The sequence below is a fragment of the Theobroma cacao genome, chromosome 2 (genome assembly GCF_000208745.1).
Source record: "Theobroma cacao cultivar B97-61/B2 chromosome 2, Criollo_cocoa_genome_V2, whole genome shotgun sequence".
Classification (NCBI taxonomy): Eukaryota; Viridiplantae; Streptophyta; class Magnoliopsida; order Malvales; family Malvaceae; genus Theobroma; species Theobroma cacao.
Window position 1 is genome coordinate 8528196 of NC_030851.1, and position 25849 is coordinate 8554044.

At 37.5% G+C, this 25849-nt stretch overlaps 1 protein-coding gene across 2 annotated transcripts; it reads right to left on the reverse strand.

Annotated features, from left to right (window-relative positions):
* LOC18608507 (sacsin) lies at positions 509 to 24712 on the reverse strand. Of its 2 annotated transcripts, XM_007043241.2 has the most exons (13): positions 24007 to 24712; positions 23180 to 23909; positions 15895 to 21881; positions 10421 to 11985; positions 9715 to 9978; positions 8600 to 8820; positions 8003 to 8274; positions 4710 to 7728; positions 4497 to 4629; positions 2728 to 3251; positions 1721 to 2629; positions 1130 to 1306; positions 509 to 993 (listed from the first exon to the last, which is right to left on the reverse strand). In XM_007043241.2, the coding sequence occupies exons 1-13, from the start codon at positions 24348 to 24350 to the stop codon at positions 796 to 798; spliced, it is 14343 nt and encodes a 4780-aa protein (XP_007043303.2). In that variant the 5' UTR covers positions 24351 to 24712; the 3' UTR covers positions 509 to 795. The 2 variants fall into 2 exon arrangements, with proteins under 2 accessions (XP_007043303.2, XP_017971220.1); XM_018115731.1 differs by lacking the exons at positions 23180 to 23909; positions 24007 to 24712 and adding an exon at positions 23140 to 23175.

A 25849-nucleotide genomic window follows, 5' to 3' on the forward strand; every position in this document is an offset into this window, starting at 1 on the left:
CAAGCTAATTCGGAATGAGAAGAATGCTTTCATATTTGTGGGCTGCGGCTCAGATGGTAGAGCGCTGGCCTAGCATGCGAGAGGTACGGGGATCGATACCCCGCATGTCCAAATTTCCCCCTTATGACATGAAATGTAGCGCAGAAAGGGCCAATGATTAGAGGAGTGCCTCAACAATTGTTTTCTTTCTTCTCTTTGGTTCAAGAAAACACAAATCGTGAGGTTGCTCAAGCTTTAAACAAAATGGTCCTACATTCTCCACTTCATGGCTTTTATTCATAGGACAAAATCCTTCACCGATTGGGATTTTGTAACCTGTGTTTCTGGATGGACCCATTATTTACGAGGTTGGTTGATGCTTTTTATTTCTTACTTTACGAAATTTTATGGATTATAACCCAATTACATTACATCCAAAAGCTTAGAGGAGATGCAATCAACGTGGATCCAAGAACGCGTTCAGCCAAGTTCCAAATAAAAAATAAAAGAAAAAAAAAACACTGACAACGTCATCAATTTGCTTTCTCTTTTACTATAAATATCGAAGATGGTATGATAAATTTCCATCTCCTCTACTTTACAGTATATACAAGGATCTGGGGAAATGCAAAAGACACTATGACGCATCTCTAGAGGATCCACAACATCACAAGATTTGTGTCCATACCTATTATACAACTTTCTTACCACTTCTTCAAAATGGAGAGAAAAATGAATTTAAGTGAGTCGAATAAAATCAATGCCATTTGTAAAGGGGAAAAAAAACACAAATAACTTATTCAAGAACTTGCATTGTCATGGCCGGTAAATTCTGATGGTTTTTGTTACCTGAAGCCGACAGAATGGACACCGGGAAACTGCAGATGAGCATCTCCGACAAAGCACGTGCCCACAAGGAACTATCGTCATATCAACTTCATTGCTCAAACAGACCCGGCAAACCCATGCTGCTTTTGCTGTATCAGCTTCCTTTGCAGCTATATCAACCTTTTCCTGTAGATTTTGTCCATAACATTCAAAACTCATCTTCCAATAAGACTTAAGCACAAAAGTAGCTACGCATTAAGTTTTAAAATACAGACTACGATGCTAAATTTTGCAAAATCATTTTAACATGCAAAAATCTAACCTGTTCAAGCAAAAGTGCTGTTCGGGATTCTTTCAATTGTTCTTGAAGTGTTATAGTTTTCTGCAATAGAGACTGCTTCTCCACATCCATGTTGATTCCAGCTGCAGAAAGCATCTCATTAACTGCCTGAACCAATTCTGCAGCCGACACTCGGCCATACTGAAGTTCTTTAATAGGCTGCATTTAACAATAAAGAAAACATTATCAGTTGCTATCTGATAAAACAGAACAGTAAAGACTGATGTCCATTCTACTACTAATAATTTCCATGGAACAACAGCAGTAACAGGCTCTTCACATGAAGGCAGAATTTCTTTCATTTTACAAATCCTTTATGATTCTAAGGGCATCTGAATCAATTAAGATGTAGCTTCATGGTATCTAAAAAATTTAAGTTTACATTTGTAACTTCCATCAATCAGTATTCTCAAGGAGTTGGGATATTACCACAGTGACACAAATGGGGATTCCAATGAGTACAGAATCCACATGGTTATGTGTAAGTAAATGAAGCAAAAGTCAATGACATATCAAGTATCATCAAAGCAAACCAATAAAAGCACTAGAAGTTAGCAAGACAAAGATCTAAACCTGGGAAGATTTTCTTCTGCCTCTTTCAGAACTTTCTGGCATCTCATTATAAGTCCTGTTACCAGTCATAAAACGATTATCCTCAGGCAAGATTGCTGAGGAAGCATTGTTTCCCATTGATACACTTCTAAATGAGAAAACCTGTGAAGAAAGAAGAGATTCAGACATCCCTGGTGCTGTTTCCACCTTGAACCTCCAGAGGGCTTGGCCTGCTGAAGGTCTGACATCCTCTGGAACTCTACCATATTTCAACTTCTCTCCATTTTGAGACCGCCAAGCCACTATTTCTCCCTTATAAAATGGCCTCAGCGGGTGAAGTTGCACTTGAAGAGCATCTTGAGGCATTATTTCTTTGCCCATCAAATTGTTACTAGTGGCTTCAATTTCTCTCTTGTCAGAACACAGTTTCAGAATGTCAACGATTGCAGCCTCAGACCCTTCAGGACAGGAAAACAAAGATCCTATAGGCAATGGAATAGAGGATCCTAAAACCTGGCTTACAACAGTTGCAACAACATCAAAAACAGATATATAAGCAGGAGGCTCAGCAATTAAAATGCAGCTTTTAGACATGTTGACAAAGTAAAGGGTCCGATGTCTAGATCCATTCTCCCACCCTTGAATTACAGAATCCTTTGATACAAAAGTAATATCTAGAGACCTTGATAAGAGCCAAAAACGAGTATGAAGGCACTTAACAAACTGCAACTTGTCCGCAACAGATTCTAGAGAACTCTGTACAGTTCCCAAAGCCATATTATTAATTGCTGGAATGCAACTGCCTATGCTATTTACAAGAGTCCACACAGCATCCTGAAAGGATCTGCTTAACAGCTTCTCTCTGACAACAGCTAACGGGACAGACCCAATGCTATCCAAAGACTCTAAATTGTCTTCATTATGGAGTTCCTGCAAACTCAAGCATATTCATTGAATGAACACAAAAGCTCTATATTCTAGAAGGAGACAATGAAAACTAGAAAGTCAACAGAACAAGATCAATCTACCTCTGTGACAACATCAGATAGCTTTTTGATGCCCAAGAATGTACATATTCTCTCAGGAAGATCTGGGTGAACAAATCTTAACCTGGAAATGTCAATATGCTTAACAAATCTAGAGCCATATGAATCAATGTAGACACAAGATTTTGCATGAACAAGTCTGCAACCATCATCTGGAACAACAGCATCTGATTTCCAGTCAACCCTATCAAGCGTATTTGCCTCAACAGTTCCATCACAGACAAAATATAAAATTTCCATCACAGCACGAAGTTCATTTGGATTTAGGCGCTGATATCCACATGCTTGCTGCAGATTTAACAGAAGATCTTTTGCGGAAGCGACTGACAGCATGTCCTGAAGTCCCAAGTCCTTAAGAATCTTCACAAAAGGAAGATATAAAGAAGGAAGCTCAAAAGCAAATGGTGCCAAATTAATCATCAAACGTGCAAAAAGAGAGTTAGCTGGCACGAGGCGTGTCCCATTTGCAGCAGGCAGAAATGCTACTCCTTGCAGCTTTGCTATATCTGCATAAGCCAAACTTTCATACTTTTAGTCACTTCTAACTATATAATTCCAACATTATAATGTGCAAAAAGTAAACTTACATAAACCAAGATTCAATGCACTTACCAATAATTAAAAGAACAGTAATTAGTGTGAGGAAATCAAAGACACAATACTGTTATTACCAACCAAATAGCTATGAATTGTCTACGCAGTTAAGTGGGAGAACTTGTTAAGAAAAAGGTTATGAAGAGAATGGAAAAGCATAAATCAATATTCAAGACAGGTATCATTTCTCCATTAGTCAGTCCTGTCTTCTAAGGATATAATGAAAATATTCCTTTAACATATCAGTTGAAATGTACAGGAAAGCAATCTATGTTTCATTGAATTATGTAAATAGAAGCTACAGTATCATAAGATGAACGTGAATAAGCAGCATCTTCAAAAGCAAACACAATGATAGACGCCTACAATGATGAGTATTCAGACTCAAGCCCAACTGCTGCAGATGCACAAATTTACTAAACAAATCTTAGCAAGCTGGTAAAGGTATATTTTAGGTGCAAAAGAAGGCTGCAATAAACTAATTAATTCAGGAACCTCTAAAGAAATAGTGAATTTTATGAATTTGCATAATACCAATGCATACCTAAATTTTATAAACAAGTTTAGAAAAGGAAGTTCATGAACTCAAAAAAAGAAAAAAATAGAAAAAAAAAAAGAAAGCAAAGGAAAGAATCATCTTTTGAAAACTATAACCCCTCCAATATTCTCCACCAGAGGATATATACATCTCTGTGTGTATGAATTATGCATCTATCTATCTTTTAGAGAGTTCCAAATCATGAACAATAAAATCTTGCTGCATTGTGTTAATAAACAGCAAATCAATCAACTAAACCTACACATACGTATACACACACATCATGACAATAAAGAGAGACATCAGTTTCTATTTTGAGATGAGAGGAGAGTGGAACACTTGCATTTTATATGAGTAATCAAGTACCAAGGACTAGAATCTAGCAAATTGGTTTTAAGTTGCTTTGTTCATGGAATTTGTGCACTGTGCCACTCCACCTATCGCCTATTGGTTCTTAGTTAAATGCTTAACATTTGACAAACTTTTTTTTCACCTATAGAATTTAAAAATCAGAAAATATAAACAAAATGATGTTCTAAAAGAATTTGTAGAAATATAAAGAAGTTGGTAGAAATTCATTCCATTCTAGAGGCAGTTGATAGCCAAATAACATGGTAACCTGAAGAAGAGAGGGAACCCCATGTTTTATCCAAATATTTCAAAACTTCACAAGAAGCATCATCAATAGTCATCATGCCTGATGCAGTAGGCCAGTGAGCAAGAGTGTCTTCACCACCATTTTTCCCAATAATCTGTGTAAAATGCTGGTTAGTTGTGTGCTTTACATGCTAGCTATGTCAGATGAAAACACAAGGAAAGTGAACTTTCATACCTGTAGATGTTTTAGGACTGTAGCAAAGGCTGGAGGACTCCTCAGGTGGAGTGCCCCCCAAGAGTATTCAGGAGGAATAACATTTTGTCTAGAGAGTATAGGAGCACAGCTCCAAGCCAGAGGCCAGTCCTTTGATAAAATCGCTTCACTATAGGAAGCAAGAACTCTCTTGACACCCACATTTGGCAAGCCTAATTCAGCCGGTACACAAGAAATCTCCCCTAGCTGATTACAGAAGTTGTTTCCGTAAAGAACAGCGAAGTTTGTGAGCACAGCTTCAACAACAGATCCAGCCAAAGTCCACACTTCCATAGAGACTTCACCATGATAGGTCATATCTGTTCCAAAATCATCAAAATCGCCAGTAGACTTCATGCACTCACTTCCAAGAAACTCTACTCTTTTGGCACATTCAAGTATCACATCAGCTTCTGTTGCCATCCGAAGGCCCACTTTCCGTAGAATACGGAGCCACCCATCTGTGCTAAACCTTTCACCAGGAAATTTCTTCCTCTGACCAGAAAATACAGAAGCTAGCAAAGCATCACCTGAATCAAACAAGTCCTTAGGCTTGTAGAAATCAGAAGAAAATTCATCAGCATTCCGAACAAAATTAGTTTCCCTTAGAGCTACAACTACAGAAGAATCCGCTTGGAGGTCTTGCCAATTTGTGTAAAGATAAATTAATATATCCTCTCGCTCATTCAGAGGTTTTTCTTCAAAATGAGGCAGACCGAACCTTACCAAAATTTCTTGATCATGCAACTCAGGGACCCCAAGAGCTCTAAGTAGTAAACATTCTATTGAATCTGTGGAATAAGACAGGCAACGCTCGTCGCATGGTTTAAGAAATGAATTCGATGAGATTATACAGTGTTCTTGGTTGTTTAATTGTGTGCATGAGCCTAAAACTGTTCTGTATATGGGTAATGAGCACAAGACTTCAAGTTCTTCTCTTCCATAACTGGAACCATTATTAGAGAAATCATGAGCAAAAAGATTAAGAAGTTCCTCTCGATCTAACACAGAAAACGATGTAAGTTCAGGTAAAAGGCCAGCATGTTTAGCCGCGACAAGCTTGGAGGCAATAACTTGCCCTAATGATTGGCTAGATGCAGGAAGAAAATTCCAAAAGGCAGCACAGTCCATGAAAGCAACATCAAATACAGGGATGTGGCACTGATTCAACAATGATAACAACCAGGGGTAACGATTTTTGGCTATTTCAAAAGCTGAAATGTAGTTTTTAAATGAATCAGATTCAGATGTTTGATTGACACATACTCCAGTTAGATCATGTTGTATTGCAGCCGCATCGATGATGCCATCCCCAAAGGTTGGATCTGTAACTGGAGGTGGAATGAAGACCAGATGGCACTCCCTTACACGACACAAAATTGGCCTACCAAGAAAGGCAGGAATTAAAGGCCAATCAGAAAAGAGAGTGAGATCTTCTGATGATCTACCAAAGCTTTTCCAAAAGGTTCTTATCCATTGAGGGGAAGGACCACCTCCACCATCGGAACTTGTTGTATTCTCCCAGGAAAACCAAGGAGCCATATTTGACTCCATGACATGATTCACCCAGTTATCATTAAAAAGTAACCTCATATGAGTAGCCATCAAGTGAAATGAGAAACTCTTCAGGTTAAGTGATGTTTGAATGGCACGTTTTGAAAAAATATCAGCTAAAATTGATCTATCCAATACTTTTGAGTGGACAAATTTTGCTGCTAAAGGCATCATCAATGACTGTTGCTCCTTGTTTCCTAACCAAAGTTCAGTAAACCCCAAGCGTGCTAAATGATTTGTTGCAGTTGGACATGGTAAGCGCTTGACCTCAGCAGCTATTGATAAAAGTCTTGGGTCTCCATTCACATTCTTACTGCTGCTGCTACCAGATACATCATCTCTCTGAACTAAGGCTCCACCCCTACCAATATCCTCAACAACTCCCCGGCCAAAATCAAGTAAAGCCTTCCCCAAATTTGTGACCATTTCGAGTGCATCACCTGAAATGGCTGCATTCTGGGAAGAGGAGCCATGATAAGTCCGCAAATTAGACATTGGTACTAAATCAGAACTGCTACCAACTTCATTAGTGACTCTATGAAAAGCATTTGGGTTAATGGGATCCATTAACATATCATCTCCATGACAACTTGATGATTCAGGGAACTGAATATCAGACAAGCAGTACTCAAGAACGTCTATAAAAGTATCAACAGATCGAAGAACAATAGACGTCGATGAAGCCTTCAAAAGATCACGGACCATTTTAGGTTTAACTTCTCGAACTGTAATTCCCACGGCATGCACTTCATTCACCAACTCCCATGGTACTGAAAAAACTTGATAGTGTTCCTTCACAAAGCTACAAACTGTAGCTGGAAGCAAATTACCACCCACCCCATTGCCAGGCTGGGAGAGAAACATACCTTCCTCGGCCTTGACTAAATTTCCTGAGTATAACTGCCATACTGGTAGGTCAACCAGGCGGGTGTAGAAAGGCCTTATAACTTGTTCAATCAGGCATTCCCAATCAGCTTCACTATTATCATCAGCCCCATTACTCAATACATAACCATTAGACCTTGGCCAGAAGGAATAAATTTGATCTCCATAAGCCTTCAAAGACAGAGAAACTGCCTGACTGAAACTTGAATCAATACTAGAAGTTGAAGGTTCTCTTCTTAATTTCTGCATTTCCACTACCATTTCAATATAGGAATCACGAACACAAGACATCAGTTCTCTGTTCCAAGCTTCAATCAACTGATCTCCAGCATCAGGCTGCACCTTGTGCAATCCTTCATTATGTTGGTATTTATAAAGATAGCGACCACCATTGTGGCGCACAAGGAAACACCCAAGGACAGTGACTGGTAAATTTATAACAGCAGACAGAGGAAGAGGAGTCATAATGGAGCCTGTTAAATGACCATTAACTGGATGACCATTTCGGGATATATGAGCTGCAACTCCAGCTACAGGTGTCAAATTGTAGGCTAAATAGCGCCTGTGAATAAAGATGAGGGCAGTGTTAAAGAACATCAACAATACTGCTGATATATCTTAGGGAGAAATGGGAAATAAAAAGAGAGCAGGGATATATGTACAGAAAAATGCCAACTTTTATTCTAAATAAAGAGAACATAGAGCATTTTGAATTACTGCAAACCAACAAAAGTTAATTAATAAAAGTTGGGGGAAGAGAAGGGGGGGAGGGGTGTTGCAAAGAATATTGATAAATCAGAGAATAATGACCTAGAAACAATTTACATTAACCATACCTATCAAGAGCCATGTTTCTGGATTGTCCAGAACCTAGGCTGAGCACAACAAGCCATCTGTCCACGAATCTAGTTCCCTTTTGCAACAAGTTCACATCAATTGCATGCAATTTAATTGCAGCATTTGAGCTGCTAAATAACCTGGATATTTGAAACTTCCTCCACTTCTTTTCAGAAAATGGATTCCTTAAGATAGCAGACGACGAATCAATAAAAACAGAATAATCCTGACGAAGCTGTGTACTTCCTTCTTCCCATGTTGAAAGTGAGACCTGGATGTTTGAGTTTAGATGGTGATTATATCTTTAATAAGAAAATGGTACAGGCATGGTAAGTTATAACATAACTTCTTATCTCTTCCCTAACATTACAAAATGACAGATAGGAATTATGTAGTGGCAGTTGGCTAACTGGTTATTGTCCCAAGCCAAAAGTGCTTGGGTGCTTTAAAAGTCCTGGGCTGAACTTCTCAGGCCACCAACTCCTTCATAGATAAGGGGGCTGGCAAAACATAGAAACAGGGAAAGTGCAATGGTAGGCCAGAAATGTCGATTGTTACAGGGGAAAGAATGGAATACAAAGACGATGAAACTTTACCTGCAAAACTGACTTTAAGAAAATGAGCATCCTAGACGCATGCTCCAAAAATCTGTCAATTATTTGATTTACTCTCTTCAATCCCAATTCAAGTCCATCTTTCAAGCATTCTGATGATAGAGGCATGCGAATAATTGTAGACCCCGATGATGACCATGGCATTTTTTCATCAACCAACATTGGAATAAACTGATCGCGAAATCTTTCAGTCAAACTAGTACCTGCAATCAAATCCAAAAAAAAAAAAACAAAGGCATAACATCTAAAAAGGCCTCTAAACTATTTAAAAAAATTCAAATAAGCCCTTATTCTTTTATTACGTTCAATCAAGCCCTTGTACTTTTATTTTGGATCAAATAAGCCCTTATACTTTTATTTTGAGCCAAAAAAGCCTTTATACTTTATTTTGAGTCAAAGAAGCCTTTATAACTAATGGTTGACTTAGTCAAAATACTATTTGTAATTTTATGTCATGTGGCACTGACGTGACATACTGCCATATCATCATGGATAATAACTTGCATGTCGATGTGGCATGATGACATGACCACGTGGCATTTTTCACCCTTCACATCAGCGCCATGTTGACATAAAATGACAAATAGCATGTTGACTAATGGCAATTAGTTAACCATTAGTCATAAAGGCTTACCTAACCCAAGATAAAAAAATAAGAGGTTGATTAAACGCAATAAAATAATAAGAACTTAATTGAATTTTCTTAAATAGTTCAAGCGCTTTTGAGTGTTATGCCAAAAACAAATCAGCTCTTCAATAAGCTAGCACGGAGAAGTGAAGATGAAGTGGTAAAAGTTCAGACTAGCATCTAAAATCTTAGGGAGGGGAATGCATTTTGGAAGGAAGGAAACCGTAATGTGCAGGAGAACACGGTTAAGGCTGATCTTATCACTATCAACAATTAGCCACAAATCTTCATCCAAACATTATACTTAAGATTCCAAGTAGAATTCTTCTATCTCAATTATGTATGACCGTAAGGTAGTCAAAACACAAACCAAATGAAAATGGTCTATTTTATGAGAGCAAAGACTTCACCAAATCGAGCACTAAAGCATACTTAGGAAGAAAAAGAAAAGGCCAGGAAGACAAAATACCAATCAAAGAAAACATTTTTGCTGCCGGAGCATGGCTTGAAGCTACAGAAAGTGCTACACCACGAGGATCAAACATATAAAAGTAGCCACCAGAAATAATAGAGAGGAGATCACATATGAAGTAACAGCTTAGCAATCCCAAACCATAGTTTAGAGTATTAGTACGAAGTCTCCATGGAGGGAGCAGCTGAAGGGCACTTATCTCCTCTCTACTCAAGCTGGCCCCTTCCAGAATAGCTACCAAGGCAGGCCCTTGAAATTCAGCTGCACTTGTAAAATAAAACAATATTCAGAGCAATTATCCGGTTGACAATAAAGAATGAAGCTAGGCAAAGTGTTTCCAGATATGAACTACAAAATATCAAATATAATAACCTCACCGCAGGACAAGATGCTGATTAATTTTACTACAGAAAGTTGCACCCCAGCATTTTAGAAACGGATTTGACTTTGCAGGCAAATTTGCATAGCTCTAGCACCATCCCAACATGTTATAAGCTAATTTTCCATTTAACCACTAGGGTCCATGATCTAGACAGAACTTATAACTGTACAACAAACATCAATCATAGCCTAATCTACCAATTCCAACCAGATGCAGTGACAAAAGAAACATTTAAACGCAAATTCCATCTTCTTGCAGAACCAAAGTCCCAAATCTCAGGTTTATCGAACTTATAAAAATTCTAGAAGTAGCATTGATTACCTAAGTTGTGCTGCAGCAAAGACTGGTGAGGGTGCTCCCTCTTGTCAAATATTAGGTGTAGCTTCTTAGCTTTACAGCAATCTGCCAACTCAAGAAGGTCAAACAACAAAAATTCATTGTTGTCATACAGAGACAGAAGTTCATTTATTCTTGCAAAGTCCATGCATGGCAGATCTTTAGTCATATCTTTGCTTACTAAAGAGAGACAACGGAGCGATTTTACACCCAATCTATTTGCTAAATCATTGTTGATACTTGGATGTACAAAATGTTTCCCAACCAGGGCACTACTTTCTATCCATGGTGCATCATTATACACAAGCTCCCCAGCAGACATCAAAACACCACATGAATCTGGAATGAGTAATGGAGTATTAGAAGCCTCAAGAAATGGCTTGTCTGATGAACAGTCTGCAATGGCTTCAAGGACACAGTTGACAAAACCGAATTGCTCAGCTGATAATGGATGCCCCTTCACATCATTCTGTAGGCGTTGTAGAACATGGAAGTAGTCCCAAATATGAAAACTGAGTCTGACACCTAATTCCAAGAGTAAATCTCTAAATTCTGCTAACTCAGATGGGACAACATACAAATAAGGAGTAAATTTCACAGGAGAATCAAATGCAAGTGCATTTGAAGAAACAAAATCATCCCCAATCCAAACCCAGGAAACACCATCCAAAGCTAGTTTCAGCACCATAAAATCATCAGTACCAATGTGTTCTTGCAATTTAGAAAAAAGCATTGGAATGCCCTGTTGCAGTGCAGCATCAAAATCAGGCTCCACCAATGAATGCAACTTCAGCTGGCAGTAGGACTTAGACAGCTCAATTAATTGTGTGGAAAGAACATGTATGTTTAGCTGATCCATCCAACCAAGTCGACGTTGTAGATATATTGACTCCAATTGACCATCTAGGATATGCATAGTTGAGGACACCACCCACATCTGTGATTTAGGTCTCACAATGCTCGGGGATGCTAGATGGCTAGGGGATTTTAACCATGGGAGTCCTTGCAAAGGCGGATTGACACAAATTGGGCACCAAGCAATGGTTTTCATTTCAGACCAAAAATCTTCTTCAGGCATATTATCAATCAAGTTGCCTATAACATTGTCAATGTCTATATCATCCTTACAAGTATTCTCCCTATTAGAGGAGTCAACATCAACTGCATCACCATCTATAATATCGCTATTCCGACAAAATAGGGCACTTGGCATCTCATTGTCATTGCCCTCTGATGCAGGATCATTTTTTGGAAGCTTGTTTGAGATTATTTGTTCTACATCACCTTCTCTCTCTGATGAAAGCTTACATGCAAGAGCATCTAAATAGAGAAGCAACTTCCTCCCACAAGTTGCTGCTTGTGGATCCCCAGATTCATGCAGTATAGAAACAGATCTAGCACAATCAAGTAAACCAATAAAGCCCAAAGACCTTCTAAGTCCAAGGATTACTAAAGTGTCTAAGGTTTCAGGATCTGAGAACTTCTCAGAAGGAAAGAAAACTTCTTTGTGGAGCACTTTTTGTAGCTCAGGAACTCGAGGATCATAAAGCCTGGAAAGAACATCATAGTGAGAAATTGATAACAGAAAATACCTCAAAAGAACATCATAGTGAGAAATTGATAACAGAAAATACCTCAGGAGACACTGAAAAACAAACAAGATATTAAATATATAGGTTTGTTGCAGAAACAGAAACCTTCAAAGAACTGTTTATCTAAACTTTCCTGAGTTCCATTGGTTGCTCAAAACCACATTATAAGTGACAAAGAAACATAGAAACTCAGTCTAACAAACAAAGCACAAGAAGACAGAAATATAGGAAGAAGAACAAGTGGAACTTAAGTATCAAACAACCTAATTAGATCATAACAAGACCTAACTATATGTAATGATTACCACTAAGAAGAAAGTTTATGTTCTAAGGACGTTGTCATAAAACTTGAGTCTTAACACCTACAATGAGATCAGAAATGGCAATCTCAAATAAAAACACATGAGCATTTGGTCCAAAATTTTGTATTATCGCTTTCTTAAAACACAAACACTTTTTCAGTTTTTAACATATTTCCCCGTTCTCTTTATAACGCTCATGAAATTACTCAACCTAATAAATTGTCCTCAGCAGAAAGGTAAACTGGCAAGCATATTAAGAAATGTTTAGCATTACAGCTAACCAAAAACTACTATGAGGTTGTCAGAGAAAAAATGATTGTGAGCATTAAGTACAAATTTGTGTAATATAACAAATCCTAAGGGTTATTGTGAGACCCTGACAAGCTCGATTAAAAGACGATATTGTACCGAGTGGTACAACTAAGTTAAATCGAGCCTTGAACTAGTTCAAATAGAAATTTTAAGAGGAATTTGAAAATTTTAAATCCACAGCATGGCTTAGAATAGTGATTCGGAGTTCAAAGTCCAGTTTGGAGTCTATCAAGAAAATTGACCGATTAGTGACAAAACGGTCATTTTACCATTTGATAATAGAATGGAGATTTTTAGTCAAGATTTGATCACATTTGACCGAGAATAATTATATGAAATATAATTATGATAATTGGAGTATAAAATAATATTTAGCAGTGAAAAATTGTGATTCTCGATATTTTTGGAGCACAAGGGCAAACTGATAATTTTGCCACTAGAGGACTAAACGGGAATTTTTGTAAAACGATTTTTGCCCCATTTGGTTAATATTGATCAATATTAGTGTTATTTGAGGTTGAAAAGTAGAAATAATGTGATTCCGGTACATTTCGGAGTATAGGGGCAAAATCGTAATTTTTTTGCCCCGGGGGCAAATCGATAAAATTTCCCCCCAGCACTTGTCAAGACCAAGGGATTTTAATTGTGGTAGGATTGGATAAATACCAGAACATTTGTGGTGAAAAATTAAGAAGAAAAAGTCAAAATTAAAAAAAATTGGGCCAATAAACATGTGACACGTGGCATGCTTGATTATTTTATTATTTTCTATAGAAATCAGCCCATTAAATCCCCAATTCTCTCACCATATTCGGCCTAGGCAACCAGCAACAAGTACAAAGGAAGAACAAAGGGAAAAACAAGAAAACCTAGGTGAAAATTCAAAGAAAAAGTGAAGAAATTAAGGAAACAAGCTAGGTAAGTTAGAATTTCTTTAATTCTTCTTGATACCTAGCTTACCCATGCTTTTGTTCTTAATTTCCATTATTGAATATTGAGTTATCATGATGAATTTAATTCTGAAAAATGGGTATGGAAAAGGAATTGTTGTTGGAATAATTTAATTTTAGACTATGTTAGTATTTAGGGATAGTTAAGCATGGTTATGAACAAAAACACAAAAGAAATATTCAATTTCTCTAGGGTTCCTTGTTGGTCAAACCATGAGGGCTGAATATCAATGAGGGATTGTTTTTATTTCAAGGAAAATGGCTTGAAAAATGATGAATTAAGGTGAAATGGTTATGTAGAAAAAAAATTCGGTGCTAGTACACCAAATAACCGAATTTTTCTATAAAAAACTGTAAGGGTTCTAATGCTGAATTTGACTTTATTTAAATGATATGTGATAAATTAAGGTATTAGAGGAAAAATGGATTAATTTGGAGGTGATTTGGACACAATCGCCAATTAATCGGGTGATCGGTCGAATTTAATCGATACCACGATTAAGCGGTAATCGGACGTATTTTTGCATTTACATATCAAGCATTAGTAATTTAAATTAGTTTATATCAATTTAGGGATAATATAGTAAATTCCTCAACTTTATTATTTGTCAAAGTAGTGAGACGTTTGGAGAAGGCAAAGGAATTACGCCTAAGGACTATTAGTCCGAGTGCACTCGGAATCCGGATTTTTGACACCTGTGAGTGGACTGCCTTCAAAACTTGTTTTGGGATATATAATGTAATTGCCACCCATTTGAATGAATTATCAAGTTTTTCATGAAAACAAGTGCCTTGAGAACAAGCTTTTGAAAAATGGTTTTATATTGTAATATGTGATTGCTATGGATTCATGCACTATTGTATTATGATGATATATATATGTGTGTGTGTGTGTGTTGTGCATGATGAATGATATTGTATATAATGACTGTAACGATATGGTGATAGTGCCCGTGTGCACGATGTGGAGGGATGTACACGATAGCACTGATTGTGCACGATGTGGGGGGATGCACATGATGGTGCCGGCTATGTGCACGATGTAGGGGATGTACATGAGCCGAGAGTGATTATGATGATATTGATGTTTGTCTATGTAATTATGCATATCTAGATTTATGAAATGAAAGCTCATGAATGTAATATATGGTTGACATATATGTGAAATTTGACACATTATACTTTGAGAATTTTCATGAATTTTATGTTGATTTTGTTAGTTTAGCAAGATGGCTTTTTGTTGAGTGAGGAAAAATATTTTTCTTGTTGCTCTGTTTTCGCTACAGCGAAAGTCATGCTCGTTGCGACGAGAAACTTTCGAGTTTGAGGACCTTTCACCAGAACTGGTTCTCGCTGCAGCGAAAAACTTTCTATTTCTAGATAACAATTTCGCTACAGCAAAATTCATTCTCGCTGCAGCCAAAAACTTTCTGTTTTGTCTCTTATCTTGTCCAATTGCTACTCTATTTTTCACTTCTTTGCTACCATATCTAAACATGGACTTCCAACATTTAAGACAAAATGAGTTAAGTTTAAAATGAGGGGTTTTTAATATGAATGGAACTAAATTGCATAAACAAGTGCATCATGATTTTAAATTCTCCCTTATTGTTGTTGCTTGTTCCCTTCCTTGTTCACTCACTGGGTTTATACTCACAATTTTCAAATTCATGTTTTCAGATCACGAGGCAGCCGGTAACTAGGAAGAGGTGTCCTTGTAGACCTGTGTCCATCTTTTAGTAGGTGTCTCGACATTCGGTAGCTGTATATTCATCCGAGTCACTCCGCTGGAAGTCGAGTGTTATTTTGTTTTGTATAGACGAACTTAATGTAAATTATTAAAATATATGTTGTAGACATTGTATGTAAATTTTTAAGGAGTAATGCCAGTACGAGTTGACAATGTATATCACTATTTTGATTCAAAGTTATGAAATATGACTTAGTGATATTAGATGGAATTATAAGATAAATAATAGACTTGCTTGGATTTAGTGGATTACGTCTATTGGACCCTTGCGCCGGTCATGGCCCGGAATTTGGGTCGTGACAGTTATTGTGGAAAAACTGGAAGCAATTCAGCCCAAAACTCAAACAACTAGCCACATGTCAATTCTCAATCAATCTCCCCATCTAACCCTCATGCCCGTCCCAAAATGACCAATATTCCCTGATTTGAGTGAATAATGGAAGCATTGCAGCATAACTAAGTTAATTGGTGTGAATGAACTTCCATAGTTGCAGAACTTGCAAGCACAGAAGAAAACAAAATATACGCTTAAAAGATATTTAAATAAATAAACCTGGATGGCTGCTGCCAAGAACCATTTGCTGCCAAGACAAAAGGTGTTGCAGCAAGTGCAGATCTGATGGAGATATCTTCCTCAAGTAGAAGCTTCACATCATGTAAAATGGCAGGAAAATCTCCCTGCTGTGAAAGAAATTCTGACATGTGATTAAGAACATAACTTTTAAAGAATTCCACCTTTGATGGCTCCCTAATATCCAAATACCTTGTAAGAATGATTCTTTCTCTTTCTGATTCTGCACGTACAAAATCATCATTTAATAGATCCTCACGAATGCCACTGGGTTTAAGCCATTTGATAGGTTTACTGAGGCTGACTAGTTTTCTACTTCTATATGACTCAAACATAGGAATGTGTTTAATGATGTCAATATGCAAGTCAGTTATCTGCTCTTCAAGGAACCACTTCGACTGAAGAATATAACTACGAAGTTCATGCAGCTCCCCTTCTGATGCATCAACAAAAAGGCCCTCAATGCTCTCCATTTTACCATTGTCAGCCACTGCCAGAAATGCATTCAATATTCCACTTGCTGTTGGAGACTGAACAAAGAGTTCCAGCTGTGGATGCTGTATTTCCATGTCATGCCTTAAAAATAAACAACCAACTTTTAGCAACAAAGTAGACATGTTCTCACTCCATCCATCACTTTTAATCACATTTGAACTTTTAACTACTTGCAAGAGGTAATTGTCTTCAACTGGCAGTATAGGCCACTTAGAAAATATTGAGAGGTCATCACAACATGACTTCAAATAGCTCCACAGCAATTTTATCCATTCTAAACTTGGCTGGCCTTGATGACCAGGAACCCAGGTTACCTTTTTAGCAAGCTGCCAATCAGCTGGAAGTAACTTCAAAAACAGCTTCTCAAGCAAATGGCACGATAAAAAAGAGATATTCGATTGCTCACTTTGGGCCAAATCACATAGTCTGCTATGGACCACTTCCGGAAGTTCACAATAAACTAACTGTTGTGGAAGTAAATCCTTGAGAAGACCATACTCATCTCCCCTTGCAATATAAATTCTTTCACCAGCTCCATTCTTCTCAAATGTTGTAAATGAGCCATTCGTAAGAGGTAACAGAGGTAAACCAAACAAACAATCAGCTTTAATGGGAACTTGTAAGTCTAGTAAGCAATATTCAAGGGTCAAGATCACTGCATTCCTGTCCTTGAAAGCACGTTTTCGCCGAGTCAACAGAGACCTCAAAAATTGAGGCGTCAGATAATGCAATAATGGGCAGACCTCCATGAATCGCTCTACAACAGGTTTGGGAACATTTGCAAGAGGTAGACCAGCATCACATAATGCCTCAACAAGCTCATGAACCTTACAGAAGGCAAAATCAGGAAAAATAGCTTGTTTTGTTGAAATCCACTGTCCCCCTCTGGCTTTTGTGTACAGTATACGAAGACCAAACTCAGCAATGAAAATATAAAATTTCCGAACCACTGATGCCCAAGGCTCTAATCCTGTTGTTGTTGGCCAAAATGAAAAGAACAATTCAGAGGGACCAGTCAGTGAAGCAATGTTCTCAAGCAAGTGACCAAATGCAGGAGTAACAACATCTTCAAGGAGGTAAATATTCCAGTCTGAGCGTTTTTTCCCACCACCAGCCATGTCACTACCAAACCAGATGTCCCTCCGATTTGATGACAACTCAAAATATGCATTAACATGTGCTGGAAGACCAGTACTGATTGGCAGTGGCAAAAAGCAAAAAGCACGGCCTTCAATGTTCTTCCTATCTTGAATGGAAGCCATAGAAAATTGAAAAACATCACTAGCACAAGCATTTTCCTGGCTAAAGGCACCACTCATTTCCCCATCCAACTTGACAGAATGTATATGAGCAGCAACACACGCCCAGGGGATTGATTTATGAACCCTGTCATCAGCAACTGCACTGTTGGTTTTAGCTCGTCCACTGCCTAAACATTCAGCAGTTATCCAACAGTGTGACATAGTACCAGATGAGTTTTGTTCTGTCACCACAATCTTCTGAGATTTATGTGGTAAATCTCTATCTATAGACTTACTCAATTTCTTCAGCAGTTGGTCTTTATCCATTCCACCATGCTGTTTTACATCAATAAGGCCAAACAATTGATGCAAAGCATCAGAATTCATTTCTGGTTCCCTAATGCAGTTTCTCTGTACACGATGCATAAGTTGCATTTCATGACCAGCTCCTTCCTTCACAAAAATGGAGATAGACTTCACATTACGAAGAAAAAGTAGAGCTTCAGAAACCACAGCAGAGAAAGAAGCAAAGAGAGACATAACATCATCAGGGGAATATCCTTCTTTTTTAATCAGGCTCCGTGAGGCAACACTAGCATTCCTAAGAGGGAAACGGAAGAGAGTGCCAGGAAAAAACTGCTGCAAGTCACAGCCAAAATATAATAATGGAGAAAATTGATCAGGAAACTGTTCCAACACCTTTCTACCCACAAATTTTATTCGCAGTCCAGGGTGGGAGGGAGAGATCCCAGGCAAATTACTAGCATGAGGATCAAACATAACAATGTTTTCCCCAGAAACAAATGTGGGAATGTCTGTGAAATGATAGACACAATTAAAGCCCAGTCCAAATCTTCCAATTGCAAAAGGCTTTTCAAGTTTGCTTTCCTGACCAATACGAGAAATAGCATATAAATCTTGTGGACTAAATACAGAATCATTGAAGCAGTAAAGGGCAGGGCCTTGCCAGTCAGCCATTTCAGGAGAGAGAACAGAAGAAGTTCCATATTGAGTTTTATCCAAAAGAAAGACCACCTCAGAAGCCCCTGCATCCTCAGCATTTTGAACTAGCTCAAAGAGAATTCCAGGTCCATCAGCATACATTTCAAGTATATGTTTGAGCCTTGTTGTCAAGGCTTCATGCTGTCCAAAGGCTTCAGCAGCTCCAGATAAACTCAAATTCATTGAGTCAGCACTCTCAGCAAGCAAAATTCTACGAAGTGAGCAGACACCGAGCTTCTCTGCAACCTCATTAGATATATTTCCATGAACAAATTTCTGAGTTCTCCTTGCATTCAAGACTGCAGCAGATGGACCACTAAATAAGCTATCAGAGTCATCTGATCCAAGCAACCAGGGGGCATCATTATAAACTAAATCACTAGCAGGGATTAGCCTCCCTGATACATCTGGTAAATAGATCTTAACTTGCTCAACAGACTGAACTCCCGAAAGATGCTGGACAATCAGTATTGCTGCCCCGATTTCGTGAGCATCAAGGGGAGAGGAACCTTTTCTGGCAGCCATTCTACCTAAAATATTAGCATAGTCAGCAGGCTTCAAAAACTCTCGGACACCAAGCTCCAAGAATAACTCCTTGAAAACTGCCAAGTCCGTTGGTATAACACGAATATAAGGAGCCAAATGAAGAGGACCATCAAGAACTACCTCCTCAGAAGTTGCAAACCCATCTCCCACCCAAATCCAACGGCACCCTTCCAAAACAGCCTTTACAATGTCCATCTCATCTGAACCAATCATGTTCACTAATATAGAGTATATCCTTGGCATTGCTAGAGCTAACTCCTGACGGAGCACCTGTTCATTAACAATCTCATTGTTTTTCCCAAGCTCAAGTAACTGGGCAGCAATTGCACTCCCCCCTGGTGGAGATAGCCATCCAAGGTTATATGACAATGCTGTGGATGAACATTCACCATCTAATACTCGCATGCTTGCCGAAACAAGCCACAAGTCTGTTTGCAATCTCACAAGCTTTGGGGGAGCAACCTTGGATGATACAACAGGCCATGGTATATCTTGAAATGGAGAAGAAACTAACACCGGACACCAGCAAATCAATCGGAGATCATTCCAAAACTTTTCCATGTCAGATTTCAGGTTGCGAGGCTTAAATGCAGTTGCAGCTCGTGAGAATAATCTGTTTACAGTTCCTTGATCATCACCTAATTGATTGGGAAGCCATTTCATTGCATTTACTTCTAAGTAGGAAAGAAGTACTTTACCTCTTGAATGTGCCTTATCCTGATCTTCACGCATTATTCGCTCTACTTGTCGAGCACTTTCTATGACTGTCTCAGGAGTTACAGATGTCCTAAGGCCCAAACCCTGCAGCATGTCCAAGATACCAGATTCTTGGAAAGGGCCAGAAGGGAAACTATCAGAGTCTTCTAGCAAAGCATATAATTCTTCATTACGAGGATCGTAGAGCACTGATGGACATTTAATTGCACCACTTACGGTAGGTACAAATTCCAAATTCCTCAAGTAATCCCGAAGAGATGTGTCTTCAACAGACAACTGCGGCAAGTTTTCCAAAACAGAAAGCATAACACCATCACGAACTTCAGCATGCATTTCCTTTATTCTATTTAATACTTGCTGCCTGTAAAAACGAGCTTTCCCCATTCTTTCAACTTCATAATATCTTAACAAAATCTCTTCTTCACTATTTGAGGAGCAAAGAACGAACTCACCTCCAAGAAGATATGCAGGTATGCCTAAAGGGGGTAAGTACTTTTGAGGATTCTCTAAATCAGAAAAACAAAATTCTTGAACAGTTTCTTCAGTGTAGACTCCATAAATGGGCAGTTTCCTGCAATGTTTTATTCTAGAACTGTTAACAGAGTCTCCAATATACCATTTTGGATCAAGAAGAAATCCACGTAGCTCATTCCTGTCTTCAGCTGTCAAATTACAACTAAATGTTTGTATCATGCTGCCATTAGAAGAGATGGCATCAAAAATGGATTCCAAAACACCTGAAAAATTGGAATCAAATACATAATGAGACAAATCAGGATGCTCAACTCCATAATCCGGGTCAAGTATCTTGCATCCAATCTTGACAAGGATTTCTTGCATTCTATCAGAAAGTTTCTCAGCATTGATAAGCTTTGACTGTCTAGAAGGTCGATATAAATGCCCAGAAGTTGAAGGCAAGATGGGCCAATCACCAAACAATGCTAATCCCTCACCCTGAATCCGAATATATTGCCAAAATAGCACAAACCATGATTTAGTTGGATGAGTACAAGATGACTCCGGTACCCAGAGAACTTTACTTTTATATCTCCATTCAGCAGGTACAAATCTAGGAAATAACTTAACAAAATGCTGAACATTGAAAATAGCAAGATTTGCTTTTGATGACCTTGCAATACCAGAGAGCCTACTCAGTATATTAAGGGGAATGGTCCGGTCAATTATTCTATCAGAAATTTGTTGAAGCAGCATGTATTCTAACTCATTACATACAAAATAAGAAACCCCTTTTGTGGCTTCAGAGAATAAACCGAAATCACCATTTGCCAAAGGAATCAATGACAGGTTATTAGCATATGTACCTACATCAGCATCAATCAAGTCCTCAAGACAATATTCCAATAATACAAGTTTGTAAGATTTGCTCAAGCTCATAAGAGTATTGCATGACCTAAGAAAATGCCGCACTGCATCAGGAGTGACCACTTTTCGCTGAAAACCAGTAGCATATTTCAGAAACATATCAAACAGGTAATTTGGCAAATGGACAATAGGCATTCCTAGCTGCAGCAGGGCCTCAGCAAGTTCCTTGCTCTTTCCAAACTCCTCATCATGAAGAAAAGCTTCTATTGGTGACACCCACTTTCCTCCTTCTAGATCAGAATATAGCACAGGAGAATTACCAATACTTTTGTATATGTGCTCAACCAAAATATTCCATGGCTCTTCAAAAGAACCTCTAGGCCACAAAGAATAGTATGAATTTGTTGGACCTAGGAGCTCTTGCACACCCAGAAGCATTTGCATAAAAATAGGAGCTATAACATCTTCTAAAAGAAGTCTATTCCAGATAGAACGAACTTTTCCACTTCTGTCCATATCTGCTCCATACCAAATACCACGACGGTTTGAGGAGACCTCAAAGTATGCATTAACTTGCACCATCAACCCAGTTCTTATCGGCAACGGAAGGAAACAGAATGCTTGACCAAGCTTCAGCGCAGCATTCTGCTCAAAACACATCACATCATTATAGGATTTTACAATTAAAGGCAAAAAGTCAAAAAAAGGTACTTAACCACTCAAACCAAAAAGGGGCACTTCTCTTGCTTTTGTTGAAACTTAAATATACTTATGTAGAAAACAACAAGGTTAACCAATTAATATAATAAACAAATCTTCTCAGATAAAACCAGAGTATCTTCAAAGAAAGAATACTAAAATTCAGAAGCCTATATAAAGAGTAATTAGGAATAGGATTATGAGACAGTTGAAAGGATAACTACTAGAGCACCAAAAAGTAAATAAAATAGATAAATGAGAATGCAGTGTGCACAAAAACATATGTACATTTATAGTTATAGACTCGTGCACATATTAGTAACAACTATGTCAAAACAAAAGATCAGATATTCCAACTTGCTGACTCAGGCACTCAGCTATTCTCCAACAGCAACCAAACTTTTCTAAAAGGAAATATTGGTGTTTAACAAAACAGAAACTTGGTCTAGAAAGGATTTCAAAAAATGTCCTATGCAATATGTAATTTCTTTATTATTTTATAAACAAGAGCTACAAATTGCATATAAATTCAACATAAAGTCAAATTAGATTAAAGAAAGGAAGTTTTCAATGTTATAACATCCCAGACTAGCAACTCAAAAGCATGTTATTGGGTAAGAGTATCCTGCTAAAACCTCCAAGTGGGATCATAGAGAAGAAGGAAATATACATTTCATATCATCTTCCACATAAGTTCTAGGACATCCTTTTCACCAGCCTGGCCATGTATTCCACTATTGTTTACAAATTGGTTTGTAGTAAAACATACAAAATGCTTATTATGCTCCTATGCAGAATTGGGAAAATGATTAAGGATTCTAAGAAATAAGCTCTTTCTAATGCAAAACTTCTACCATGTCAGATGTTTCATGTCTACATCACCTAAAACTTTGAAACATAGTCCATGTTGTCATAGTACCGTAAAAGATAACATCAGCTTAATGGTCCTCAAAAGCATGTCAGACTCCCTAACTCATGAGGCTATGACATCAATTATCTACAATACCCTACACATTAGCCAAGACTTATTAGCATTAATAAAAACACATAAACTAAAACACAAAGCAGCCATACTATGAAATGAGAACAACTCAGAATATATAATTGAAGCATGAAAAAAGAATAATGAAAACAAAATTAATCTTCCAAAAGGAAATTGCTATAAGAGATATAAATAAATAAGGCAAGAGCATATGGGTATAACTGAAGTAAATGACAAGGACATATTAAGCACCGCAAATTACATCTGATGAATCGTCAGATACACATGCCGCAACTGATGCCCAAGGTAGCAGGTGCATATCATATTCTTTGGAAGCAGTAGCCGCAAAAGAACCAATCCTACTAGATGCTGAAGCCATTGTTTGTACAATATAAAAAGTATCAATCCTCTTTCTACATTCACTTCCCATCATTGCTTCACTCAAGAATTCAACTGAATAAGCATCCACCTCATTATCTGTATTATTAACAACTGATTTTGACAATCTTAGAATAGCCTGCCGGTGCCAAACAATGTCATCATTGGGGGAGTTAACAGAGCATGAAAAAAGCTTTTTCGGCTCAGATTCTCCGGCATCCCACATGTAAATTTCAATAGACAATACACTTTTAAGAAAAAGTAAGGAGAAAACTCCTTCCTCAAAAAGCTGTAAAAACATGGAGGAAATATCATCTTCCGAGTAAGCTTGCCGTGAAAGCTTACTTCGGGAAGCTTGATCCAAATTCCTCAAGGGAAAACGGAATAAAGTTCCGGTGAAAGGATTTTTCATATCACAGCCAAATGCACAATAGGGAAGGAATTGATCTTTGTATATTGAAAGAGCTGAAGAAGAAACATAGTCGATTCTTTTTCCAGGATTGGCCGTTGATACATTGGGAAGATAAAAACCCTGCGGATCAAATAGTACTACGTATTTGCCACTCACGAATGAGGGCAAATCGGTCAAGTGATAAACCGAATTGAATCCAACCCTGGAAGATGAAATTAATTAAATAAATAAATAAAACGCGGAAAAAAAAGAAGAAACAAGTTGAAGATTATTAGAGAGAAATGTGAGAGAGCGGTTACCCGAATCGGCCAGTTTTCCAGGCCTGACCATGTTTACTACTCCCGCCAATTCTAGAAATACTAACGAAATCTTCCTCCGTGAAAACAGCGTCGTTGTAAGCAAGTAAAGATGGACCCTGCCACGGCGCCAAAGAATCCGACAACAATGAATCCGACCCGTGGGGCCGGCGGTCAAGGCAGAGACGGACCCTGGTGGCGCCGGCATCATCGGCGTTTTGAATGAGTTCCTTTAACACGGTCGTGCCCTCCGGGTAATTCAGTAGGACCTCACGGATCCGCCGGGTCAAGTCCACTTTCTGCCCAAAGTCTTCGAGCAGAATCGAGTCCCGTGCCGGCGACTCCATACTGTTTTCTATTTTCGCCGGCAATGGTTTTTTTAAAAAAAAGAATTAGATGAACGGGGAAAACTTGGAATTAAGCCATGCAGATGGATATATTTACGAGCAGACCAGAGAGAGTTTGCGTCAGTTTTAAGGAAGAAAAAAACATTTAGGAGAGGCAAAAGCTTTGTCCTAAAGAGCTAGCAGTTAAAGGTCCACAGGCGGTGAGAGATTTGTTATGGCTTATGGGAACGAAAATAATATTTGTCGTTTGGTTTCTCCTGAGTAGGCGTACTTTGTACGGTCCACAAGACCTTGGAATTCTGAAAGCTAAAGTAACATGCAAAGCGAGGAAATAATCTGTGAAAGACGCTGACGGTATCCGTAGACAAATGCACGCACTATCTATGCTTTTTTATTTTCTTCTTGCCAAAAGGTCCATTGTAAGTTAACGTCACCAATTTGGATGCTTTTGTATGAATATAAATCAAATTCCACACTTTATAATTATCAGGTGTCCTTTTCTTTAAATTTATGCGTTTTGTTATGGAGAATAAATTATTACTACTATGTAATTTTTTTAAAATAAATTATTCAATTTCATAAGAGAAAATTACAAAAGCTTTCGGATTTGACTGAAAATACACTTACTCTTTTTAATTTGAAAAATATCGTTTTATTCTCTAAAAATTGATGAAAAATAAGCTCATCCTCTAAAAAAGATAATGTTGTTGATTATTAAAATTAATTTTAAATTAAAAGACAAGTATATCATTTGATAACTATCTATTTTTCTTTTTATTTTTATTTAATACGTAGGTGAAGTATAATTTAACCTAACTACAATTTAATCTGATAGTAATTAAAGACAATTTTGAAACTAATTATATCTTTCAATCGTATTTATAATTAATAAAATCTCATAAATTTATAATAAAAATTTTTTTGAACAAGATAAAAAAGAAATGAGATAAAAAAAGGAAGCACAAGAAAAATACGAAATGGAGAGATATACAATAAAGGAATATAATTGTTTTTCATTTAAAATTAACCTGATAATTAGTGCTATCACATTCTCAGGAGATAAGTATATTTTCAACTAAATCTCAAAGGGATAAAAAAATATTTTTCAAACTAATAGAGAAAAAGTATATTTTTCAACTAAATATTAAAGAGATGTTTATATTTTCATCATACATTTACAAGTCTAAATTAAATAATTTTGAAAAACTAATTTTATTTGAATTATACTTATTAGACCATTTTTATATGGTTATAAACATTTGGAGTAATCCTCGATCAGAAAAATAAAGGAAAAAAATGGTTAAACCATCATTGTCATCAACAACAAATTAGCCTACACGCTTAAGTATTTGGTTCATTAGTAGTGCATGATCCCTTGCTTAAAAAATAGGGTTCAAATCCTCTACTTCTAATTAAAAAAAAACAACAAATTGACCTACACACTGTTATTAATCTCTCCCTCTTGAATGTTCTTTTATTTTTTTATTACATTCAATCAA

Excerpts from the sequence above, each read along its gene's own strand:
- LOC18608507 (XM_007043241.2), bottom strand. The coding sequence starts at position 24,350 with ATGGAGTCGCCGGCACGGGACTCGATTCTGCTCGAAGACTTTGGGCAG. Across the intron at positions 4,630-4,709 it reads CAGTCCTAAAACATCTACAG|ATTATTGGGAAAAATGGTGG; the intron begins GTATGAAAGTTC and ends CATTTTACACAG. Across the intron at positions 994-1,129 it reads CAGCACTTTTGCTTGAACAG|GAAAAGGTTGATATAGCTGC; the intron begins GTTAGATTTTTG and ends CAAAATCTACAG.